Below are 23,984 nucleotides of genomic sequence, written 5' to 3' on the forward strand. Positions count from 1 at the left end.
AAACCAAATTTCATAAGTTGTCCTTATGGGATTAATAGATGAATGAACTAAGTATGAAATATGACAAAAATGATTAAAACTGATTTAAACCAAATATCGTAAGTTGTCCTTATGATATTAATAAATGAATGAACTAAGTATATACTATGATAAAAATGATTAAAACTGATTTAAACCAAATATCGTAAGTTGTCCTTATATGATTAATAAATGAATAAACTAAGTACAAACCATGATAGAAATGATTAAAACTGTTTTAAACCAAATATCATAAGTTGTCCTTATGATAGTAATAAACGAATGAACTAAGTATGAACTATGATAAAAATGATTAAAACTATTGTAAACCAAATATCATAAGTTGTCCATATGGGATTAATAAATGAATGAACTAAGTATGAAATATGACAAAAATGATTAAAACTGTTTTAAACCAAATATCACAAGTTCTTATAGGATTAATAAGTGAATGAACGAAGTATAAACTATGACAAAAATGAGTAAAACTGTTTTAAACCAAATATCATAAGTTCTTCTTATAGGATTAAGTGAATGAACGAAGTATAAACTATGACAAAAATTATTAAAACTGTTTTAAACCAAATATCATAAGTTGTCCTTATAGGATTAATAAGTGAATGAACTAAGTATAAAGTATGACAAAAATTATTAAAACTGTTTTAAACCAAATATCATAAGTTGTCCTTATAGGATTAATAAATAAATGAACTAAGTATAAACTACGACAAGGACAGTGTGTGGAGGTAGAAGTAATATTTGTTAGCGTTTAAAATGTTTAAATTCACTTTATTAAAAAATTGAACCTAAAACTCTAAACAGTTGTACATTAAATCTGGGTCTGAAGATCTTCTAGTTACTGACATTTAATTAGATTTGGATAGAAAATGTATTGTTTAACTTCAGTTATTTTGACGATGGTGTCTTTTAAACTTTCTGCAATGGGCACTATTGTGCTTGATATGTCGTGAACTTTCTTAACACTAGCAGTCGATTCATGATTGGTTTGGTAAAGTCTGGTAACTCTTAATAAAACATAAAATATTTTAATTACAAGGTCACGTACAAGTGCTAAACAAAATGCCATTTAAAAACTAGTGTGTGAACATTTAAAAGTATCAAACAGAACCAACCGTCCAGAACTTAAAACCAGCCATTCTTTCTCGTTCTAAAATCACGGGTCACAATATTTCATTTAAGGGTTTCGCTATCATAACCGGGGAATTTTTAGAACTCGAACACTCCGTTAAAGAATGTTTACTCGTAGATGAATACCATCCGACTCTTAACGACTCGTAAAACTTTTAGATCTAAAATTAGTTTAGATTTTTCACACGTAAAATCAGTTGTTATATATATATATATATTTGTTTTTTCGTTCTGTCCTTCCGTTTACCGCTTCTCTTTAAAAAACTAAATAAACTTATCGTTGTGATATTAGAGGTTTAGTTGATAAGTTATCTTTATAACATAATTTTAAGATTTCGTTGAAGATGCAATGAATGTATTCCGAAACGTTCGAACCTTGTAAGTAAAATATTTTTTTTGTTTTGTCAACCGTCTTTATCATCGTTATTAGACTTTCTTAATAATTAATATATATATATATATACTTACTAAATTTACCGCCGTTAGATAGCGCCGTTGTCGTAGAGTTCTCGACACCCCTTTTACCTGCTTAAATGGACTGGCTCCATCTTGTGACGAATATACGTTGAACGACCGATACGAATGAGAGCATACCTTATTCAACTTCTGTACGTGTTCACGTTGTGGTTCAACACCGTGAAATCAGTAAACAGTGTAGATGGCCCCACGCCAGTCTGCCCGTTCCCCGCGCAAACAAACAAGGGTAAGTTGAAGTCTTCCTGCTTCAGTTGGGTCGTATTTTCAGGTCTTCAAACTCTTTCAGGATTATTATTCTTATTTATTCTTTACTGAGCTTAATTATGTAAATATTACATTTACTTTTATATATCAATTAAAATGTATTATAAAACAGTAAGACACCTGTCAAGTAAAACGGGATAATGTTAATCAGGAACGTAGATTTTTTATACCCAATGGGGGGGGGGATGATTTTTGCAACCACTTATGTGGACTGTTCAATTTGCAAATTGGTAATCTCTGATTACGTAAACCTGAAAGCTGTAAACATGCAGTCAGAGTAATCTTGTTGCCACGATACTTGCATGTATACTTAGGCCTACTGACTGATGCTTACGAACTATCGCTCACATCGAAAAGCTTAGAAGCACGCCTGTATTAAAGATGTACATTTCGGCTACTGAAAAAGCCTGCATCTAGGCTTAATATGTAATTGGATTGGTAACAACACGAGAATCACAAGAACAAACACACAATTTGTAGGCCTGTGATGCAATAAAACAATTCAACAGACTAAACTGTAGGGGGGGGTGATTGAATGCACCATACCCTCCACTTAAAATTAAGGGGGAATGTATACCCTCCATCCCCCCCCAGGATCTACGCCCTTGATGTTAATACTTACAGCTTCAAGAATGTGAGCTTGAGATCTGTATCTACCTATCCGTGTATTTCTTACATATTTGCATGGCAAATAATAGTCATATTTCCAGCTCGTGGAGTTACCAAAGTGCGTTTTAAAGTTAAAAGTTAACAAGGATTTATATGACATTTGTACCATTCTGGTACAGATAAGTTGAAGTATACGTTTATCTTCGTTAATTAAAATTACTCGATTTTTGAGTTAATATATTTGTACTAAATGTGATGCTCACGTAGGATATTGTTTTATATTGGAATGATTAAAAGTAAACAAAACAACAGTGCACGTGAGGTCAAAGTTTTCGTTTTTCATTTAAATTGTGTTACCGGGTGTGTAAAGACCAATGCTTAAAATATAGTTCCCAAATTCGTGTTAAGTATGCTGAAATATAATAATCGCAGTATTAGTGTTTCTGTATGTGGTAAAATACTTAATTTGTATTTGATTGTAATTGTTCTAAAGAGAATATAACGTTTTAAACCAAATATCTAGCCACATACTTGATTCTTATTTTATTTGCTACAATTTTCTCTATATTTCTTTTTAAAATTTGAAATTAACAATGGCCAGGGATTAATAAATTTGTTAATAAATCTGATATTTGCGATACTTCCGCCAGGTGTAGAAAATTGCATATTGCTATTAACGTTTATGGTTATTATTGTATAGGTTTTTAACCAAGAGGAATGTTCAGTCTTGAACAATATTTTAAATCGGAGAATGGTTTAACGATTTGGCCAAAATGATCGGTGTCCGACACCAGTATGTGTTAACAATACTTTCTCAGCAGGTTACCTACACAAACTAGTTTTAGTACTTTTATTTACAGTACAAAAGAGCTTTGCTAGAGGGCGCTAGATCCTCAAGAGGCACTGAAGAGAAGTGACTATTTTGTACTCCGTAGTAGAGATGTTGTTTACTCCTGCACCTGTTTCTGTAATACTTCTTACACCTCGTAATCAAGTGTTTGTTCACTTTTATATAAAAGTAACTGCCTTATTATGTCGTAAACAGAAGATTATCACATGTGATGAAAACGTGAAGAATTGGCCAAAAACAGAAAACAGATCGGACGTTAAAGGAACAGATGTACTGTATTTATATACTGTTATTTCACCACACCTAAACGAAGTGATGCCTACATTTTGGTTTGAATTTCGCGCAAAGCTACACGAGGGCTATCTGCGCTAGCCGTCCCTAATTTTGTAGTGTAAGACTAGATGGAAGGCAGCTAGTCATCACCACTTACCGCCAACTGTTGGGCTATTCTTTTACCAACGAAAACCGAGAATGACCGTCACATTATAACGGCTCCACGGCCGAAACGGCGAGCATGTTTGGTGCGACGGGGATTCGAACCCGCGACCCTCGGATCAGGAGTCAAACGCCTTAACCCACCTGACCATGCCGAGTCTACCTACATTTTTTGTTCTTTGGCCAGTTACCCTTAACTACGTAACTGTATACTTTATTGAAAATAAGCGGTTCGTGATTTTGGTATAAAGAGATGTGCAGATAAATGATGACCGTACGAAAATAAGTTATGTTGCACTGAGCGGAGTTTAAACTTTTGTTTCCTTGATTTACTCTTACGTAAAATTTTTGGACTACAATATCTTCACAACGAAAAATTTCAACAGTGAAATATAAAGACTGATTAAAAACAAAACTAATATACGCATTAAATTTTGAGGAAAAAACAAAACAGAAAGAATAATTTTTGTGTGTGGTTTACTAGACTATTTCTTAGTGCTTATTACCACCTGGTTCAGTAGTATTTCAATTGCTCATGAGAAATATACCAAAAGAAACGCAACATTGAGATCTAATGGATGTAATATATTACTATAGAAATGTTATAGAAAATATTCACAAAACTAAAGTTCGAAGAAATATGATTTGTTTGTAATTAAGCACAAAGCTACACAATGGGCATTCTGTGCTCTGCTTCCCACGGGTATCGAAACCTCCGTTGTAAGTCTAGAGACGTATCGCTGTGCTGCTAGGGGGCTGGTTGGTTGGCGTTTTATGGCGCAAAGCAACTACGCTGTCTGCGCCAAACAACCGATAAAAACTTAACTATTAAAATTCGTAAACTTGAATAATGTTAAAAGAAAACAAATTATAATTTGTTTTGTTGTTTTAAATTAAAAACTTAAATAGCGTTAAAAAGGCCAATGACCCTAGGGGGTGGGAAGAAATATAATTTTTCAGTACGAAACTTGACACACACTGTTAAAATAAAAGCATTATCGAATTAGTGTCTGGTATTACCTGTCTGAGCATTAAGACAATCCTGGTATTGTTGAAGCATAGACCTGACCAGCCTGTAAATAGGTTACTGTGGGATTATTCTGCCGCTCTTTCATTCTAGCTACAACCTGCTGGCGAAGTTTGGCTGTGTCCATTATTAGCAACTCAGTTCCACATATATTCTATTCAACTGTGGTCGTGATAAATAATGGCCACAGCAAGACTTCATCATTGTTTTCTTGCAGTCATTATAATCTTTGCACTGTGTGGTTTTGCATTAACACTTCTGTATTGGCTTTAAGATTAATCAAACAGATATAATGGTCCTGGGCTTGTTTGATGACTCTGTGACTCTGTCTTTCAGGATGTGTTCTGCTCTTCACAGAACCGGTTTCTTTGGGCTATTCTGCTTGCTGTTGAGGCAGAACCTCTCATTTTCTGGGCAACAACACTCACAGACAGGCCGCCATCAGTAATGCCGACAGCATCAAGCGGTCTTTATGAATGAAGTAGCGAATTGTTGAATTTTCCCTGTTCTTGCGTTAAATAGAGCTATTTATACAATTTTAATCAATTAATTTTGAAAGTTTCAATACCTAATACTGAGTACTGATTTGAGCTCAGTATTTTGTTATCCCAAGGAACAGTAGGACTCGCACAATGAACCAACCTATCTTCTCATTCTATTATTTACATATTAAATTCTTTATGCACTCAATGAGCCGTTGGTGTGAAATTTAGATTGTTTTTATTATGCATCTTTATACTTGTGCGTTCTGTTTGTATTCCACATATTGCTTAGAAACGGATTTACTTTTCGGAAGCGTTCCCTGTGATGTGGCGGAGATGTTCGCATCATTCTACTGATTAAAGGACTTAATGCAAGAAAAAATAAACAATTACAGAGCATTTGTAAAAGTTGGAATATGGGCATATTTCATTTTACCTTTTGTAACTAATTATAGTGGAGACAGAAACGATGTTTGTTCTTAAAGAAAACTTTATTTCATCGTACTAAAAAACGTTTTGAATTCCTTCAATTTGAATATCACAAACATGTGAAGCGTTGTGTTTTAGGAAGTGTAATTTTTTACTCTTACTTATTTCATTGTTGTATTATCATTTTATTTATTGCATTTTCCACTTCTTGTTGTGATTTTTTTTTATCAGTTCCAAAAGTGTCGAAATACAAGATGATGAGAATCTTATGCTCTGTTCTTCGAGAAGTCGTTGTGAGTGATGCCCTATTTTCATCTTAATATTAAACATAAAAGATGTTTATGTCAATATTAAATTTGTTTTAATAGTCTTAAAGACAGACAACAAGTTAATTACATAATCCTGATGTCACGTATGTATATTTTTTTTTACAAAAGTTGTACAGTCTGTATCAGTGTACGTTGTGGGTGTCATCCAACAAGCTGGATTTGGAAAAAAGATACCCCAGAACTGATTACAAATTATTAGACAGCTAATTGAGAAAGCAAGTGAATATTAGGTAGATCTGTGCTTCAGGTTTATAAACCACGAAAGAGCTTACGACTTTCTCGAGTACAAAGACCTTTTGGTTATGTTGAGGACAATAGGCATCATAGTAAGATATGTTACATCTCTTACAGGATCTGAACATCCAGAATACGTACACACACACACACACACACACACACACACGTATATAAAGATGTCTGCGATGATAAAAATAGGAAGAGAAGTTATACATGGAGAACATATGTCGCCTAACTTGTTTACAGCAAACCCTAGAATATGTGTTTCGAAATTACACCTGATCAATGGAAAAGGGCTGACAGATGTAATGTTTACATATAATGTAATGCTCGCTAAAAGAAGTATTAAATTTATGTAGGATCAACTGGACGGTTTAAACTTGGTACTCGAATAACTAAAACAAGATTCAGGAAAGCACAACCGAAAAGGTAAGGTTTGAATGTAACATAAGAGTCTGAGCAGAACGGGTAGGAAGATTATATAAGGAGCGGTACCTGCTGGGGTACTCCCAAAGAAAACAGAAAAAAGTATTGTAATGCAGCAAGGTTTAAAGAACGATAGATGACGTTTGGACTTGTGTTACCTCATGATTGCATTATTATTTGTTACTAAAAATACCATTTATGAGGCTTGTTTTCACACAAACATTTCTTAGAGCTACGTACGGTGCTTAATTTGATGTACTTCTCATGATATTTAGAAACCTTTTTTTACCAGTTGCTCTAATAATGTGTGTCGCTATCTACTGCAGCGTTCTCTATTTTATGGTATTTCTTCTTAGTTTAAGACTAGTATAATGACTGTAGCTAGATCTGTATGCAGTCTTCGTCACAGGGTTACAGCGTATTAGATTCGAAAAACATTTGCTGTCAAATTACTATGTGTATTATAACAGTACTTCTTTAAATACTGGATTTATAGAATAATGCAGATGAATTTTAATCGCAGAGCCCGAAATCTATTACTCCACTTGCCTTAGAACTAAACTAACATTAGCTAAATCTTTATTAAGGTTTTCAAAAATTTTAAAACACACGTTTGTAACAAATACGTTATCCATATTAGCAACCTTTCTGACAAAAACGTTACAAATAATAATAGTTTTAGTTATAGACGTGTGTTTTTCAAATTTTGAACACTTTTTTTACATTAAGTTTCTTACGTCTTGTGGCCCTTTTTTACTGAGAGCCTTTATCAAGTTCATCCTATATGTAAATATATATATATATATACACATAATTCAATCTCTGTTTTCTTGTTTGTTTGCCGTGTTCACTGCGCAGGTCACGCTTCTCTCACGTGAAGGTGCGCGAAACGACAATTTTTCGTTGATATACGCGTCTATCGTCTTCTTCCTTACTAGTAACATTATCGTTATATATACGTCACACGTATAAGATCTATGCAGAATTCACATTTTTGGCCGAGTTTCAATTAACATTTAGTTTAGAATATAGTATTGTAGACCTGTTTAATTATAGATCATTAACTATACATCTATTAATTAATTATATATTCAACTTCACAGAATTAGAATGTTATGTGTGAAAAAGCAGACAGTAGGCCTAGCCTATAAAATAATTTACGTGAAAAAAGTAAGGCTTACGTTATAGTGCTTGCTATGTAAAATGAGATTAAAGTTAAGGAAGCAAGTGCATTTTATTCTACTTTTTTCTTCTCTGAGTGGTTCGATACCTGGAAATGGATTTGTCTTTAAATACATTATAAAGTACCATATTGCATTTTGTTTATGGTATATTTTATACATAAGTGTAAATAATACATTACATTTATAAAAATATATTTACATTAAAATTGCACGTAATATTACATATATATATATATATATATATTTCGAAAACCTGGACAATATCATTTAACTCAGTTAGCATGCGATAAAGAAATAAAACTAACTTTTGATCGATTTTTTTGCTTTAGTTAAGGACAAATTTTATTTATTGACAGTATTGAGTGCGGTTAGCTTATAATATTATCCTGCCACATAACGTTAGATGTTTTAAAACATTGATAGCATTTTAATGTGTTTATAAAAAAAAAAAAATGTCTACTAAGTATATTTACATTCGTCTCCTATTTTCTAAGTGCCCACGCATGTGCATATGGATAGTAAGGTTGGCGCGCTTTTTCGTGACAGTCAAAAAGTGGGTGTTGTCATAATAGATACATAACATTTTATGTAATTAGAATTTTGGTTTGTTTGGAATTAAGGAACAAAGCTGCATAATGGGTTATCTGTGCTCTGCCCACCACGGGTATCTAAACCAGGTTTTCAGCAGTATGAGTTCGCAGCGCACCACTGTGCCACTTGGGGGCTTTCATCTAATTATTTTTATCGCTACAATATACATAGCTACTGATTAGTTGTTTTTATCCAAGAGTTCCGACCTAACACGGTGTCAGTCCATAGTAATGGTTGATTACGTGGAGAAAACTTATCACTCTTTGTCACGTAAATCTATCAAATAAGTAGGTTAACCATATAGAAGTAAAACATACTATTTTTTCCAAATGTATATTCACGAACATGATTGTCCTAAGTATATTATGGCTATTCTTCGTATAATAAAGGTGCATCGACTGCATAAAACAAGTTTTAATATATAACTATCAGTAAGATACATGGGTTGAATTACATGAATATGATTTATAGTTGCCCATGGTTAGTGGCTATAATGTGTTTAACGAGCAGTAAATTAGGAGATTGAATTTTCGGGTCCGTTGATAGAAGTAATTAAAACTACTTGTGATCAAAACCGTTCCTACTCTAGTTAAGGGCTTGCAAGAATCATGTAAGCGTGTTTAACACGTGTTTGTCGGTTGATCACTTTCCACTGAAAACGCTACACGCACGTAAGCATTTCTATACATGTCTTTGGGTCTCTTAATATGTGTTGTTGGACTATTATCGTACAGATTTTTAACTGTTTGACTTTGGTACACACGTCCAAAACTTGGTTTTAATATTCACATTCCTGTACCTTTATTTTACAGAAATCAATTAACACACAATAAAATGAGATACGCAGAGAAAAAAAAAAATTTATTTATTTGAATTAAACACAAACCTACACATTGAGATATCTTTGCTTTGCCCCCCAGTGGCTCAGCGGTATGTCTGCGGACTTACAACGCTAAAATCCGGGTTTCGATACCCGTGGTGGTTAGAGCACAACTAGCCCATGGTGTAGCTTTGTGCGTAATTCAAAACAACAACAACAATATCTTTGCTCTGCCCATCATGGGTAGCATCCTACTTTCTAGCGTCGTAAGTTTGCAGGAATACCACTACTTGTAAAAGGCAAAATGAAATATTGTTTTTCTGAGAATACAGCACTTACCATATCATTGAAAATATGTTATGAGCTTTATGGCAATCTAGAGAAACCGATGACTTATTTGATCATTACAGTATCCAGCAAACGATTTTTTAAAATAATTTTTATGTCCTGTTTGTGTCAGTTTTAGTAAAAGTCCATTTCCTTTTCCAAAGTAATTTACCTACAGAAGAATGTGCAAAAGTTGTGATTACTCGAGATTCAGTTGCCAAGTGCAAGACTGAGAGGTGTGACATTTGTAGGAAGTGCACATTTTGTGGATACGTTCACTGTTGAAGTAAATGTGGTCAGAAAGAGTGCTGATCCAAAAACATTAGAATCTAATCAAAAAGATAAACCTGTGAATCGGAAACCGTGATAAGAATAAAATACTTTGTTTTTCTTATTGTAATTGCTTTTGTTATTTTAGATCATTCAGTGATTGACAGAGTAAGAGATGATTGGTTAGACCTTAGCCATTGGACGTAAAAAAAGATTTAAAATGTTTATTAGTGTTTCTTCTAAGTACTCCTGGTGTCCATGTCATGAATAAGTTGAACAACATTCTTATGGTGGAAATAAAGTTCAAAATATAATAACCCTAAGCAAAAGTAGCCTTATTTCAAAGGATTTTTGTCAACACCAAACGATTTTGGGAATTTTCATAGGAATTGGTCTAGCAGATTTCAACTTTATCGAAGTTACCATAAAAAATGGCTTGGTACTTAGAGCTCTCAACTTGCAAACTCTGGATTATGGGTTCCAATCCCCTCACCAATTTTGCCCTTACAGCTGTGGGGACATTATAATGTATGATCAATCCCATTATTTGCTGGTGAAGAGTTGGCAGTGAATAGTGTCGATAGCTGCATTCCCTTTAGTCTATCACTGCCAGATTAGTGATGACTAGCACAGATAGCTTTTCATGGCCAGGTGGTTAAGCCACTTGACTCGTAATCCAAGGGTTGCGTGTTCAAATCCCCGTCGCACCATACATCTTTGTTCTTTTAGCCGTGGGGACGTTACAGTGTGATAGTGAATCCCACTGTCCATTGGTAAAAGAATAGCCCAAGAATTGGCAATGGATGGTGACAACTAGTTGCCTTCCATCTAGTCTTACACTGTTAAATTAGGAATAGCTAGCACAGATAACCCTCATGTAGCTTTATGCAAAATTCAAAAACAAACAAATGGAAAGCTTTGAAGTAGCTTTTACCAAAGTTAAAAATAAAAGCCAAGAAGACATTGCTATTTGTGTTATATCAACTTGTGATTATAATCACAAAACAATGTTTCTTTTCACTTAAAGTAAAAATTTTATGTTCAACAGTTTGTGTGTTTGATGTTATAGTGTCAGCTTCAATTTTCATAAAAAAAAAACAAACAACAAAGACCTACACTTGCACCCACAGTTATTTCCAATGTGATCATATTTTATTGTACAAGACCATTAAAGTATTATTAATTTTAAAAGGAAAATATGGATGATGAAAACATTACAGAAACAAGACAGTTATTTTAAAGGGAAAATATAGTGAAAAAAAATTAATAAACAAGCTCAAGTTTTTGATACACAAGATAAATAAAAAATTTGGAATTTTAAACTCTCAAATAGATACTAAACAAGGTAAGCATACAAAGGTGGAGATACTTTAGTCATTATATGTTCAAACTACAAGTTCCTTTTTCAACTCCACCAAATGTAAGTCTAGCTTAATATATTGTAGATAAAATAGAGGTTTGTAGCTTGAATAAATGATGTCCACTGTATCTTCACCTTCGTATACTTACCTTGTTTGCTCTTTAATTGTGGGATTTGAAATTCCCAATGTTTTGTCTGACTTGTGTCTTGTTTGATTACTTTTGGTGATTGATTTTCTCATTAAACTAGCTATTGTGTTTCTATATTTTAGTATCATTCCTGTTCTCCTTTTTAAATTTCATCCTTTTAAATAATCATGTTTTTTTTTTGGTTTTTTTGTCCATAGTGGACATAAATGTATATAATAGCAATGCTGTCCTATATAAAACAGTTTAGTTTTATGAAATATGTAGTTGGTTTATGATGCTCCATCAGGCAACAGTTACAACCTTTGAAGTTGCTCCATGCAGACTGGATGGTTATTGCTTCTGATATAGTTGCTATGATGTTGTTATTGATAGTGGTACTGCATGTGTGGCCACTATTGATGCATGTTGATCAATACACCATATGTTATGTATATGCTTGTAAAATATATATAGCTGCTATATTTACACCCTGTAGCAATAAGACCATCTATAAATGCTGAATTGCAAGGAGTGATGAACTGTCCTGGAATGGTAAATAGACTGGATTTTGTTACCCTATGAATTTTATACATGCTTTATAATTTTTCTTTTTTTATTGTAAAGCCATATGGGAATATTTCAAGTTGTATAGATATATGCATACAAATAATATGTGTAAACAAATAATTATTTTTAATGTTACTTATAGTTGCTATTTCAACCCATTCTTTTTCCTTCTCTCTAGTGGCTATTGTAAAGCCAGTCATAGTTTTGGTTCAGCTGACCAGATTTCTTTGAGTGATGTTCTGCAGACTCTACAAGGTCAAAAATGTGTTAACTAACAATGATGTGTTAGTTGTATTAGTATATCTCTTCACCTCTATTTCTGATGGAATTGTCCCCCAGTGGCACAGCAGTATGTCTGTGGACTTACAACTTAGAAACTGCATTTCAGTACCCATGGGGGTCAGATCACAGAGAGCCCAACATGTAGCTTTGTGCTTGGCTTCAAACAAACTGATGGAGTTTGGGTTGTGACACTTCTATGACCCTCTTCCACTATGATGACCCTAAGCTTTGGTGGGCCATTACTGCTTTGTACTTATCTGAAACCCTTTATTTTCTAAATGTAATGTATAACTACAATATTTCTGTTTCACTTTTGCCTAGAATCACTATCTACTGCTTGCATGGTCTTTGACAATCCTCATAGTCAGCTTCAATGATGGCTACTGTATCTGCAGTATCTATAAAATTTACAATTGGGCATTATGGGCTGTAAATCAAATAATCACCTTGGTTGCTGATCTGATTCTTGAAATTGAGCTTGTTGCTATCTTTTACACTATGATTTAAAGTAATCTGTCGTGGGAGACCAGCTGATACAATTCATGATGATTTCTGAAGTTATAAATTGTTTAATTGCATTAGTTTGTGTGTAAGGATTTAAGCTACAACCTCAGATTGTCATAGGAATTTGTTTGAAAATATAATAATCATTAATAATAACTGATAAATAAATTCCCTCCATACATAGCATATATAATGCATATATAAGCATATAGGTATTTTGACCAAGACACAACCCATGCTAAAAGCACACAAAACTTTACCAGTAGAAAATTGGCCTTTTTAAGTTTACCATATATGTCTAAAACATTGCTTTAAATTAACTTTGTATAAGTAATTATTCTATGAATATGTGTAATAGAAATTAATGTGTATTTTTTTTTTTTATTTCTTCACTTCATACATAACAAATAAAGAAACACATCAGTATAGTGGAATGTTTGTTGACAAAAATAAGAAATTAAAGTTGGTTATGTTTGAATAATTACCGTATTTTATGCCTTGCGAGATGCATTTTTTTCTTAAAATGCCCATGCATCTTCCAAGACAAAAGTGGTGGGTTAAACAAGAGGCTAGCTTAAAGTCTACTCAAAACAACCTCTCATACAAATCATAATCTCATTACTGGTCAATTACAAATATTTTCAATAACATAAAACATTCAGTTTAATATTGTCGATATACTGTGAAGAATATAATATATTTGACTGTTTTCTCAGTAGGCTGAACAAAGTCAAGGCTGCATCGAGGTGTTGGTTGCCAAGTCAAAATATTTGTTTCTTAGAAATGTTTTTCCAAAATTGGGGTGTCTTTCAAGAAATAAAATACAGTGTGTGTGTGTATGTGTGTGTGTATATATATATATATATATATATATATATATATATGTTATATGTTAATTTTTGTGCTATTATGCAGGAATGGTGCAAATGCCTTGTATGCTGCATTGTTTATGAAGAATTGATATTAGCCACCCTTACATTTCCTCCTTTTTTTTAAAGTGATTTCTTTACTTGTTTCTTTTTTTAATGTAGTTTTCAATAGACAACAGAAAGGTTGTATTTATAACCAAGTTCTAATTACAATGAGGATTCAACTGTAGTATTTATTATTTATCTATTATTGTATAGTAATTCCTGCTTCATCCTGTACTTAAGTTGTTTTTTGTTTTTTTAAGAACCACCAAATTTCCATAAGAAATCTAACTTCAAGTGACAATGATAACATTGTTTGCATTAGAATTATGTTGTTTTTTAAATTACTACAAGTTATTGATAATACTTATAAAAACAGATACTCTGTTCAAAACTGTCACCTCAGTGAAATGTGTTGTCACAATTGTTTTGGTTTTTCAGTTGTAATGAAAAGGAAGGACAAGAAATTCAAACTTTTTGCTATGATATTTATAGACATTCACAGAACTTGTTACTCAGTCATTAGATAGGTATTGTTATAAAAGGAAACACAGTATGTATTATTATAAAGTTTTGATGACCTACTGAGGATATATTTAAAATACTATTTAAATGAAAATCCAAGCTTTCCCTATATAAGTGTTGCTACAGTCTAGCTGATATAGTGGTTAACTTTTATAGATACCAATTGTATAGTGTACAAAGTATCGAGTATCTACATGTTACAGCCATCTGATATTATATCAGTGGGTAGTAATTTCTGTTTCACCTTGTACTTTAGATTTGTAAAAGAACAGCAAATATTTGTAAGAATACTGACTTCAAGGGGTAACAATAACATCCTTTACACTAGAATTATTTTTTTAAGCTTTTGAAAAATGTAGAAATAACTTAAAGGTACCCTTTGTGATGGGAGATGCTCTGTTTAAAAACATTGCTATTTTTACTGTAGGGTGACATTACAATTATAATAACAAAAAGTACAATTGGGCAATCCTTATTATCAACCATTATCTTTCTGTTGTAACTTTGTACAATGCATAATAACTGTTTTATGCCTACACTGATAAGGTAAGTTATAAACAATGTTCTTGCAGACATTGTTTATAGCTCCATATTAAAACAGTGTATTTATATAAAAATCATTTGTTGTTATTCTCAGGTGCACTGATTTCCTTTAAAATTATTCCCATAGGATCTGTCTACTAACAAGAGGTTTGACAGAAAATGTATTAGTAAATCTGAATTATTTTGCTCTTACCGAGTTCACAGAGGAATGTACTAGAAACAATTTAAAACAAAGCAAAACAATATTTATTCATTTGTTATTAGACTACAACTAAACTGACAAATGCACAAGACCAAACGCAGTATCTTTACTGGCTTAGCAGTTTGACTAAGAACTTGTTAAAATGCTTAATTTGTATTTTCTAATAAAAAATATCCTACCAAACATCATGTTGCATCTCAACTGATCTGAAAAGTCCTGATATTTGGTGAAAGACCTTTTCAACAATTTATGTAGCAGTTAGAGTGTGACTGCATATTATGATACACACTTATTTACTTTCACACAGAAGTTCCTATTGATATTAACTTGTTATATTTTGGAGGAAACTAAAGCTTTACTTACTAAACTTAAGTGAAAGAGTAGCTAATTGAGAGAGCATGGTATTATATAAAAATTCTTTAATGTAACCTCTTTCAAAGAGCATGCAATACTTACCCCATTGTTAGCTATTCCAATAGAAAACAATACATATATATTTTCAAGGTATTATCTGACTTACCTCCAGAAAAGATCACAGTCTCTTTTCATAAGATGTTCAACTTATAGCAAATCTTTCCCATGAGGATATACGTGTGGTACCATATGAGAATAACCTAGAGCAACAGTTAAGTATAGTGAAAGGAATTACATTACATCCTTGTCTAACATTTTTTGTATAAACCACATTTGTGTGGATAATTTTATGATCAGAAAGTGAATAAGAAACTTTTTTTTTGCTCTTATTTATTGCTGCAACAAATTCTGATTTTCTAACACCTGTTTTGTACTGAATACTTGTATTGCAGAATTGTTGCCATTACATATAAAATGACATATTGTACATCTCTCTTTATTCACCCAAGTTTTGACAGTAATGCATGAAAGCTAATCACATTTTAATTCACTTTTGTCATAATTTCTAAAGTGTAGGATTTGTCTTGTGGTAGATTTCTGAATTTTTGAGTTGGTAACTGAGGTTCCAATCAGTATAATGTGACATGTCTCTTATCGCTGGTCCTCTGCAACCTCCTCCAGTGGCACAGTGATATCTTCTGATGTAAAATGCTAGAAGAAACTAGGTTTCAACACCTATGGTGGGCAGAGCACAAATGGCCCATCATGTAGCTTTGTGCTCAATTACCAACAATCAAGCATCTTCCATGCACACTTAAGATGTGTATCCATTATAATAGTGATAGTCAATCTCTAAGTGTGGTCAGTGGGTGCAACTGTGCTGGTGGGATACCTTCTGTATAGTTAAATAGCCCTAAATAATGGATAGCAGCAGTAACTTTCCAATGAATACTCATGATTCTGCACACTAAGTTTTTTAAATTGCCTGAGGTCCACTGAATGTTTTCTATACTCTGACAATTACTTAGTATACATTGGAACACATTTCACCTCGAGAGGCTATAAGCTTGGTTTCCCCACTTGGCTATATTTTGATAGGGTATTAATCACAGCTTGGACTTTGCTTCCAAGTTCATTTATATTTGATGGAATAGACCACTGCCAATCATGCAAAATATGTAGTTGCAAGTAAATTTAATATTCTGGAAACCTTTCTCTGTTGACCCTATGAAGCTTCTCTTGAGAATCCTATAGTGGTTCAGTTGGATTCAGGTTATGGTTGTAGACTGGCCAGACACATAATGAATGTTATTTTCCTTCACATAAAGCAATTTTATCTGTTTTGTTCTCTGTAGGATTCTATCAGTGTGTCATTACTAAAATGTCACAATAAAACAAAATATTTGATTCAGTTCATAACAAAAATATTCTTAATTTGCTATACATGTCTTCTAAAGACTTGTTGCCAGTTGTTTCATGTTCCTAGCGAGATAATACAGGCATGTTTTGTTTACATATTGGAATTAATTTAAAGTTAAAGGTCGTGTATATTTGCACTGGGTTGAAAGAGATCGTCAGTTTTTCTTATCTTGGTTAGAATGTCAAACATCATTAAATTTCTGAGATGGATTAAGATATGGCCAAGTCAGGCTTTAAAATTTGGCTTCTACACTTCTAGATTTTCAAGCTTTATTCATCATTAAGATACAAGCCACCTGCTAAAGTAAACCGTCAAGTAAAAATTCAATACGGAACAGTATTTGTGTGATTTGTTTTTGTTTTTTTTTAACAGTGTGGCAGTTAATAATGTGACAAGTGTGTAATGTTGTATCAGCTTGTGTTTATCCTCCTTCAGTGGTATTTATTATGGTGTATGTTTTATAATTTTCTCATAAAAGACAGATGAATAATTATTTTCATAGTTTAGTGGGGGTAGGATATTTCACAAAAGGTTAAGTGTGTGTTGATTTACAGAGTTGTGACACATAAATATTTAATTTGTGTGTAATTCATTGACAAACTTGGAACTTATAGAGAAAACTCTTTCAAACTACACTGAGTTTTAACTTTGTAGATATGAGGCAGTTTGTGCCTTTTACAAGATATGGGAAAATAATTATCATTAAACCAAGAAAAGCTCAAAGATTTCTGAATTCTATGCAGCAGTTTCCGAGATTATAATCATTAATTAGATTGTTCTTTCTAAGCTGTTGAAACGAACTATTGTTATTGATACCATGAGTGTTGTTCAGTCTGGTATAGGGCGTAGTAAATGTCAGTTTAGCTGCTATCGAAGCTCGGATAACATGACACATACACAGCATTCGATAGCCAACTAAATTCTCAAAAGAACAATGAGAAAGAAACAAATAAAAGAATTGTCGATGTTTAATTAATTACAGATGTGTATTTTTAAGTACATAGCTACGAAAGGGTCATCTGTGCTCTACCCACCATGGGTATCACAATTCTGCCGACATACCCTTATGCCACTAGGGAGGGGTTTATAAATGTGTTTGAACAATCCAGGATCAGTTAAAAGTATTACCAATGAAAGAGTGGTGTTTCATTACCAGTGATGGTGTAGTTTTATTACTGTTCTAATTTTTGTGCTGTAACACTGTAGAAGCTAACAATATTCTTACAAGTGGCTTCAAAAGCTAAGCCTAACAAGATTGTCCTGACAGTGTTAATTCTAACTTTAAAATAATAATTCTTACTGAATGTGGTCATTTGTTTTACAAGTTCCCTGAACTTTGTTTTGAATATGTAGAACAAGTCTTTCTCATTTGTGTAGAAAGAACTGGTTTCGAAGGTTTTCTATAGAAGAAACAACAACAACAAAAGTGTATACAAATGTAAACAATAACCTGCAGATCGTAGTTTTGCTGTATTGCTGAAATATAATATTGTCAAAAACAGTTAATGCGTAAGAGGTTATACGTACACGAGTAATTAATAATCATTATTTCTTTTCTTAAAGCATACAACAGTCACGATTAAGGCGACATGATGATTTATTAAAAAGAAACAGCAAGTACGAGATATTTTCATAAATCCAACCTAACACCAGGCTGAACTCGCATTTCCTCTCGAGCACGAAAAATGTGTAATGCTAAGAATTCGGTACTTTCTAACGGATCTTAAATTAAAAGTAACTTCAACTTGTTTACAATTTTGCCTTGTGTAGTTGTGTCTAAAAAAAATCACTGTTTTCTTGATCATTTACCCCAAAGTTAATAAAAATGTGTAATTAAAACACATTTTCATATCGTATTGGTTTAAATCTCCGTCCAATGTGATTTATTAAACCAGTTTTAGTGACGGCAATGCAAACGCAAGTGATTTTATTTTTAATTAACCGTAAAGCCCAATCTATCAATTGTTTTTATTCTCAAATCTCCATTCTCTTGTGTGTTTTAAGAACTTAATTATACTCGCCTTTTTTGTTTTGTTTTTCCGTCCAATAGTAACGTTTAGTTTTTGCTCTAGTTCAGCTGACTAAATCGTAAAAATTGACAGTTATAATGGACACTTGGAAGTAGAAAGAAATAAGTAAATTCGTGTCTATAGTTTCTTGTTACTTTTTGTCAACGTTTTTCTTTGAGATACCAATTATACGTGTTTAAAATTGTTAAGTTAAAGGCTAAGCCTATTCTTCATTCATGTTGTTAACCCTCATAATCAGAAAGTAAAGGTTTAAATTATACGTAGCATTTAAAAAATGTAAGGAAACATTTAACTGACTATATTGAGATTAAACATACCTGCTATAGATTACTAAGTATGTGAACTATAAGAATATTCTTGATTTTGTGCTTATTAAAGGCTTAAGTTATGCTTCTTTGTCTGGAACCACTAAAGGATTTCAAGACATAATTCATCACAAACCACCTTGCATCTAATTATTCCATAAAGATGCTCAAAATTTAATATCTATTACATCCATATCCTATCTTTACTGACATTTAATTATAGATTTTGTTAGAATCCAAGTCTTCTATTTAATTATCTTGGACACAGTATAATATAAAAATAAATGTTCCGAGTTGCTATAAATTTTTTTCAGAGTTTTATTTATTCTAGAGCACATGGACCATGGGAGGTATTTACCTAAAACAATTGAAGTATAGCATTAGGTCAGCCATTATTGTTTATCAAACATACTATTGTGAGCCTTATGGTTTTTCTGTCCTTTATGATAATATTTACCATCACATATGAATTTACCCTTCATTTTTACGTACTGTCTACGCGAACTCGCACTTTTTAATTGAATAAGGATGACTCCATCATATACAGTATTAATATTTTATCAGACAGTCGGTAGTACTAACCATGTAGGGATGGTTCTGACAGTTCATCTAAATTATATTTTAAATATCTTCCTTTTGTAGCAGGCCCGGCATTGCCGGGTGGTTAGAACGCTGGGCTGGCAATCTTGAGGGTTTTGGGTTTGATTCCCAGTTACACTAGACATGTTTGCTCTTTTAGCCGTGAGGGTGTTACAAAGTTATGATCAATTCCACTATTTGTTGGTAAGAAAGTAGCCCAACATGGCAGTGGATGGGTGGTGGTTGCCTTCTTTTTCTAGTCTTTCTAGTAATGATTAAGTTACTAGTTATGAGAATGTCTATAAATATCATAGGAAAAAGTTTGAATTTCTTGTTCTTTTTTTGTTACATAACTCAAAAACCAAAATAGTGGTGTCAACCAATTTCTCCGTGGTGAACTAGTTTCAAATGGTGTATCCTCTTTTATAAGTATTATTAATAACTAGTAATTTTTAAAAATCATAATTCTAGTATAAATTGTATCATTACCCCTTGAAGTTAGCTTTCTTACAGAAATGTAGTGGTGGTGTTTTTTGTGGTTTTCTTAGAAACTTAAACTCAGGGTGAAACAGGAGTTATCAACTAATAATATATTAAAAATCAATATTACAGTTTGAAGCTCATTGTATATAGAATTTGGTTTTAAATACAACCCTCCTATATCTATTGAAATACATCATTATAAAAGGAAGTAAATGTAAGGATGGCTAATATCAATCCTTTAAAAACAATACAAAAAAAAGATGGTATGGATGGTATTTAGAATATTCTTATTTAATAATGTAGCAGAAAGTTAACAGACAAAAATAGGATAAACTCGATTGTGATTGAATACTTCTGTGTGTGTGTATGTATATATATATATTGCTGTGTGTAAATTCTTGAGTGTACTATTATGTAGGGATGATGTAGTTTCCTTGTTTACTACATTTACTTTCTTTATTGGAAAGTTTTTCTTTACCTGTTTTATTTTGAAATGGCTTTAAATTATAATACCAGAGAGATTTTGACGTCTATATACAGGTACTGTAATACGAATTAGTAGCGCAAACTCCATTCTTTAATTACAGGTTGTTGTTTTCAATCCGTTCACTGAGTGTTGTAAGTGTTATGCTGGAATTATCGTTGGCTTTTAGAAGAACATGTGATTGAAAAGAAAATGATTCTAGATTTGATCCATAATCTGGAAAACAAAATGTGAGGATAACTGAACCTTCAGATTGATACTTCTGTAACATACATTTTTCTGTTGGGCTGCGTTTTTGCACAACTTACGAAACTGGTCCAAAAATCATATCAAAAATTAAATTTGTGAAAGTCTAAGCCACGTTTAGTTTATTACTTAACTATATCCTTGCTGGTAAATAGTGTTTGTTTTTCATATATAGATAAGGAAGGTGAGCAACAGTGTCTTGCTCCCATTCTCTTACATTGTGTTTAGCAGGATATAAACCAACAACCTATGCAAAAATCTTGTGTTTGCGGTCATTTGCTCTACCCGCTCTGGTTGGTTTCTCTGTTCAGAGTGACTGCATTTACTAGCAGGAAGGATAGGACAGACGAGTAAAATCTGGGACAAGAACTACTGTGCTGTAAAGGTTAAGTATTCTGTTGTAAGTGAATATATTCTGAAGTAGACCCTCAGAGCGTTGAATACACCGCGTATTAGATTTAAGACTTAATTAATGAACTGAATTCTATTAATGTTTTTCATGTTCACTTTACAGAAGATAACGAATTAGAGACATAAACTAGGATGCTGTGCTATTGGAATAGTGATTCTGTACCTGAAGTACGTATTAAACAGCAAAAGGTTATTTAAGCAAGACGTTCTCAGTATTACAGAACACTGACCATTTGTGATTCTCAGTGTTCATTGATACAACTTTCTTAGATCAACCAGTCACTTTTTTTTTTTTAGGAACTGGTATCAGGCAACACTTGAACGTTCCGGATCAAGAGCAGGTGTGTGAGTGTTAAGTTGATTATTTTTTCCTTTGTTGTCACACGTCACGTGGGTAGTAACACGTAACGTATGTCTCCACGATACAAACTAGTTCTCAGTCCAACTTTTTGTTTGCATTGATTCCCTCGTAACGTAACGGAACTAAATCCGGGATCTTCCTGAACCTACTGAAATTCTACCTTATTTTGCCAATAAGATAGATATAAGATGATAAAGGAAGGAAAACCCATCGAAGAGTTAGTTCCTTGAATAAAGGAAAATAAAAAGCAAGATCATCCAAACGAAACAAAAAAGGAAGAAAAACAAGCAGTGGAAGGAGGTGTCCAAGCAGGTGTTTCCTTATGAATTGTTGGAAGGTCAACATAAGTATTCACCCAAGAGATAATTAAATAGTAAAATAATTATTTTTTTTTACATTTATTTCATTTATTTTTATGAAAGAAGAAAATAAAGAGGAAAAAAATGGCTGATAAAGGGTGAACCTTTCCGGACAATTTAGTCGAAATTGCAATGTTCAAACGATCATAAAATTTCGAGTATTTATACTGAAAAATATAAAAATACTCGTAAACATTTCTTCGTTGTTCTATTTTATTATTAAAGCTCTATCTCAGTGTTCAAATTCACTGAGAATCGGCAATATATCAGGAAATTTTGGCATCCAGAGGTATGCATTACGTGTTGAGACACAAATATAATACTGAAACACTTAGTCGAATACATTTTACAATTGTACTGTGTGTTTTAAATCGTGATTATTAATGTAACACACAACTAAGGTTTTTTTCAGTTATTCGTATTGGCAGGACAAAAGGTTTGGAAATTAATATAAAAGTCAAAGTTGTTAATATGGTAGTGCAGTTGGAAATATAGTAAATTAACAAGGTATGCGTTTTAAAACTGTTTTTTACTATTATTGGATTTTATAAGGTACTAATTTTTGTTTATTGCTTCGTAGTGTGTAGTGTTGAGTTGCGTGTTTTCACTCTTAAAGAAATGCGTATTCAATTTTCAGCTAATTTAAGCAGTTTTAAATAATTAATGCTGCATGTATTTTCTTTATTTAAAATGGACTCGGAAAGATGGAAATTAGGATTTCAATATAAAGTGGCACACACGAGGCAGTTTTTGGCAGGGTTCGTCACTATAGGTTTTAGCACTACACATTTTGAAAATGAAAATTCAGTACGTAAGAACTACATCCTGTATAAATTGCGTGGAGCAGCATGTATTTAAACTACTTTTATACCTTGTATAATGTTAAGAAGGGTAGGCAAGCCCCCGAAAACTGATTGTTTTCGTAAATATTATGTAATAACCAGTTCCAACACAAATATTCACATCATAAAAACGTGTTCGAACCAGAATTAACCCTTCTACGAGAAGGCATTGGAACAAAAATGAATATGGGTCAACTTGGGGTGACACGATCATCAAAAAAGAGACCTGTAACCAATCGGACCTCAGGCGTGGTAAGGAAATTACGACGTCTTATAACAAGTAATAACCCATAAACACAGAGATGAGTCACAGAATGTGTCCACGTGACCCGGACAAGAATACGCACCTTAATTAAAAAGAATCTCCGTCAAGAAAAAGCAACATAAGACACGTACACAAATGGCTTCTACAACATATTTGTTCAACCATTACATAACTCGTACATGTGTAGAATGAAACGGGTATTCATACTATCACATATGCAGACATGCCGGTGAAGTCATCTGATCAACGTCTGTGGAATTTTATGTGATTGGACTAGTTAAACAGGTACTGGGAAATTATTGTCCTTGTACACCAGATGTATTTTGGAAAGAACCAGGGAAGACTGGTATGCTTTAAACATGAAAGCCGTTGGTAATTAAAATTACATTGCACTGCTATTGTCAAGATTGCACGGTCGTGAAATAGAGCATGACTAGCTGTGGCTGTCATGGACTATAACAACGTGGCAAGCCTCCAAAATTGTTTCAGTGTAACTTTATCAAATTTTACGTATTAAAGTTTTAAAAAAATCAACTCTTGTGAAATTTTCAGGATTATAGTGTTTAAATGTAATTATCAAAATAAATAAAAATCAAATTAAAATCAGGTTTATTACTAGTTCAGTGACAATCAGTACTTTTTCCTTTGCCTCGGATGAGGTTTAACTATAACTTACAAGCGTGTGTGGTAAACAACAGCTCATTCTTCGTCGGGCACCACTCGTAAACCAAACTACAGTTATGTAAGGTTTAAAACCAAGCAATCAAAGTAAACTATGCTTTCGATACAAATATGCATAATGCTTCGGAAGCTAAATTGTTTAGCTTATCTCTAATACATTTCAAAATTGCTTCAATCTGTATGGCCGAAGCTAAGATTGTATAAATAGTTTATGGTAA

General features: G+C 32.8%; 1 protein-coding gene across 7 annotated transcripts in view; it reads left to right on the plus strand.

Moving 5' to 3' along the window:
* Positions 1 to 23,984, plus strand: part of LOC143244926 (protein O-mannosyl-transferase Tmtc3-like) — a 110,296-nt gene that overhangs the window by 32,421 nt on the left and 53,891 nt on the right. The window contains exons 1-2 of one of the 7 annotated variants that reach the window (XM_076490495.1): positions 1,735 to 1,870; positions 21,556 to 21,599. The exons of 2 other annotated variants lie outside the window; for them this stretch is intronic. In XM_076490495.1, the coding sequence (XP_076346610.1) occupies positions 1,750 to 1,870; positions 21,556 to 21,599 (165 nt within the window). In that variant the 5' untranslated portion in view covers positions 1,735 to 1,749. Of the gene's footprint in view, positions 1 to 1,716; positions 1,871 to 5,979; positions 6,034 to 21,555; positions 21,604 to 23,984 lie in introns of those variants that run through there. 4 more of the 7 variants (XM_076490549.1, XM_076490502.1, XM_076490511.1 and 1 more) reach the window with 4 other exon arrangements.

Source organism: Tachypleus tridentatus, chromosome 1 (genome assembly GCF_004210375.1).
Source record: "Tachypleus tridentatus isolate NWPU-2018 chromosome 1, ASM421037v1, whole genome shotgun sequence".
Lineage (NCBI taxonomy): Eukaryota > Metazoa > Arthropoda > Merostomata > Xiphosura > Limulidae > Tachypleus > Tachypleus tridentatus.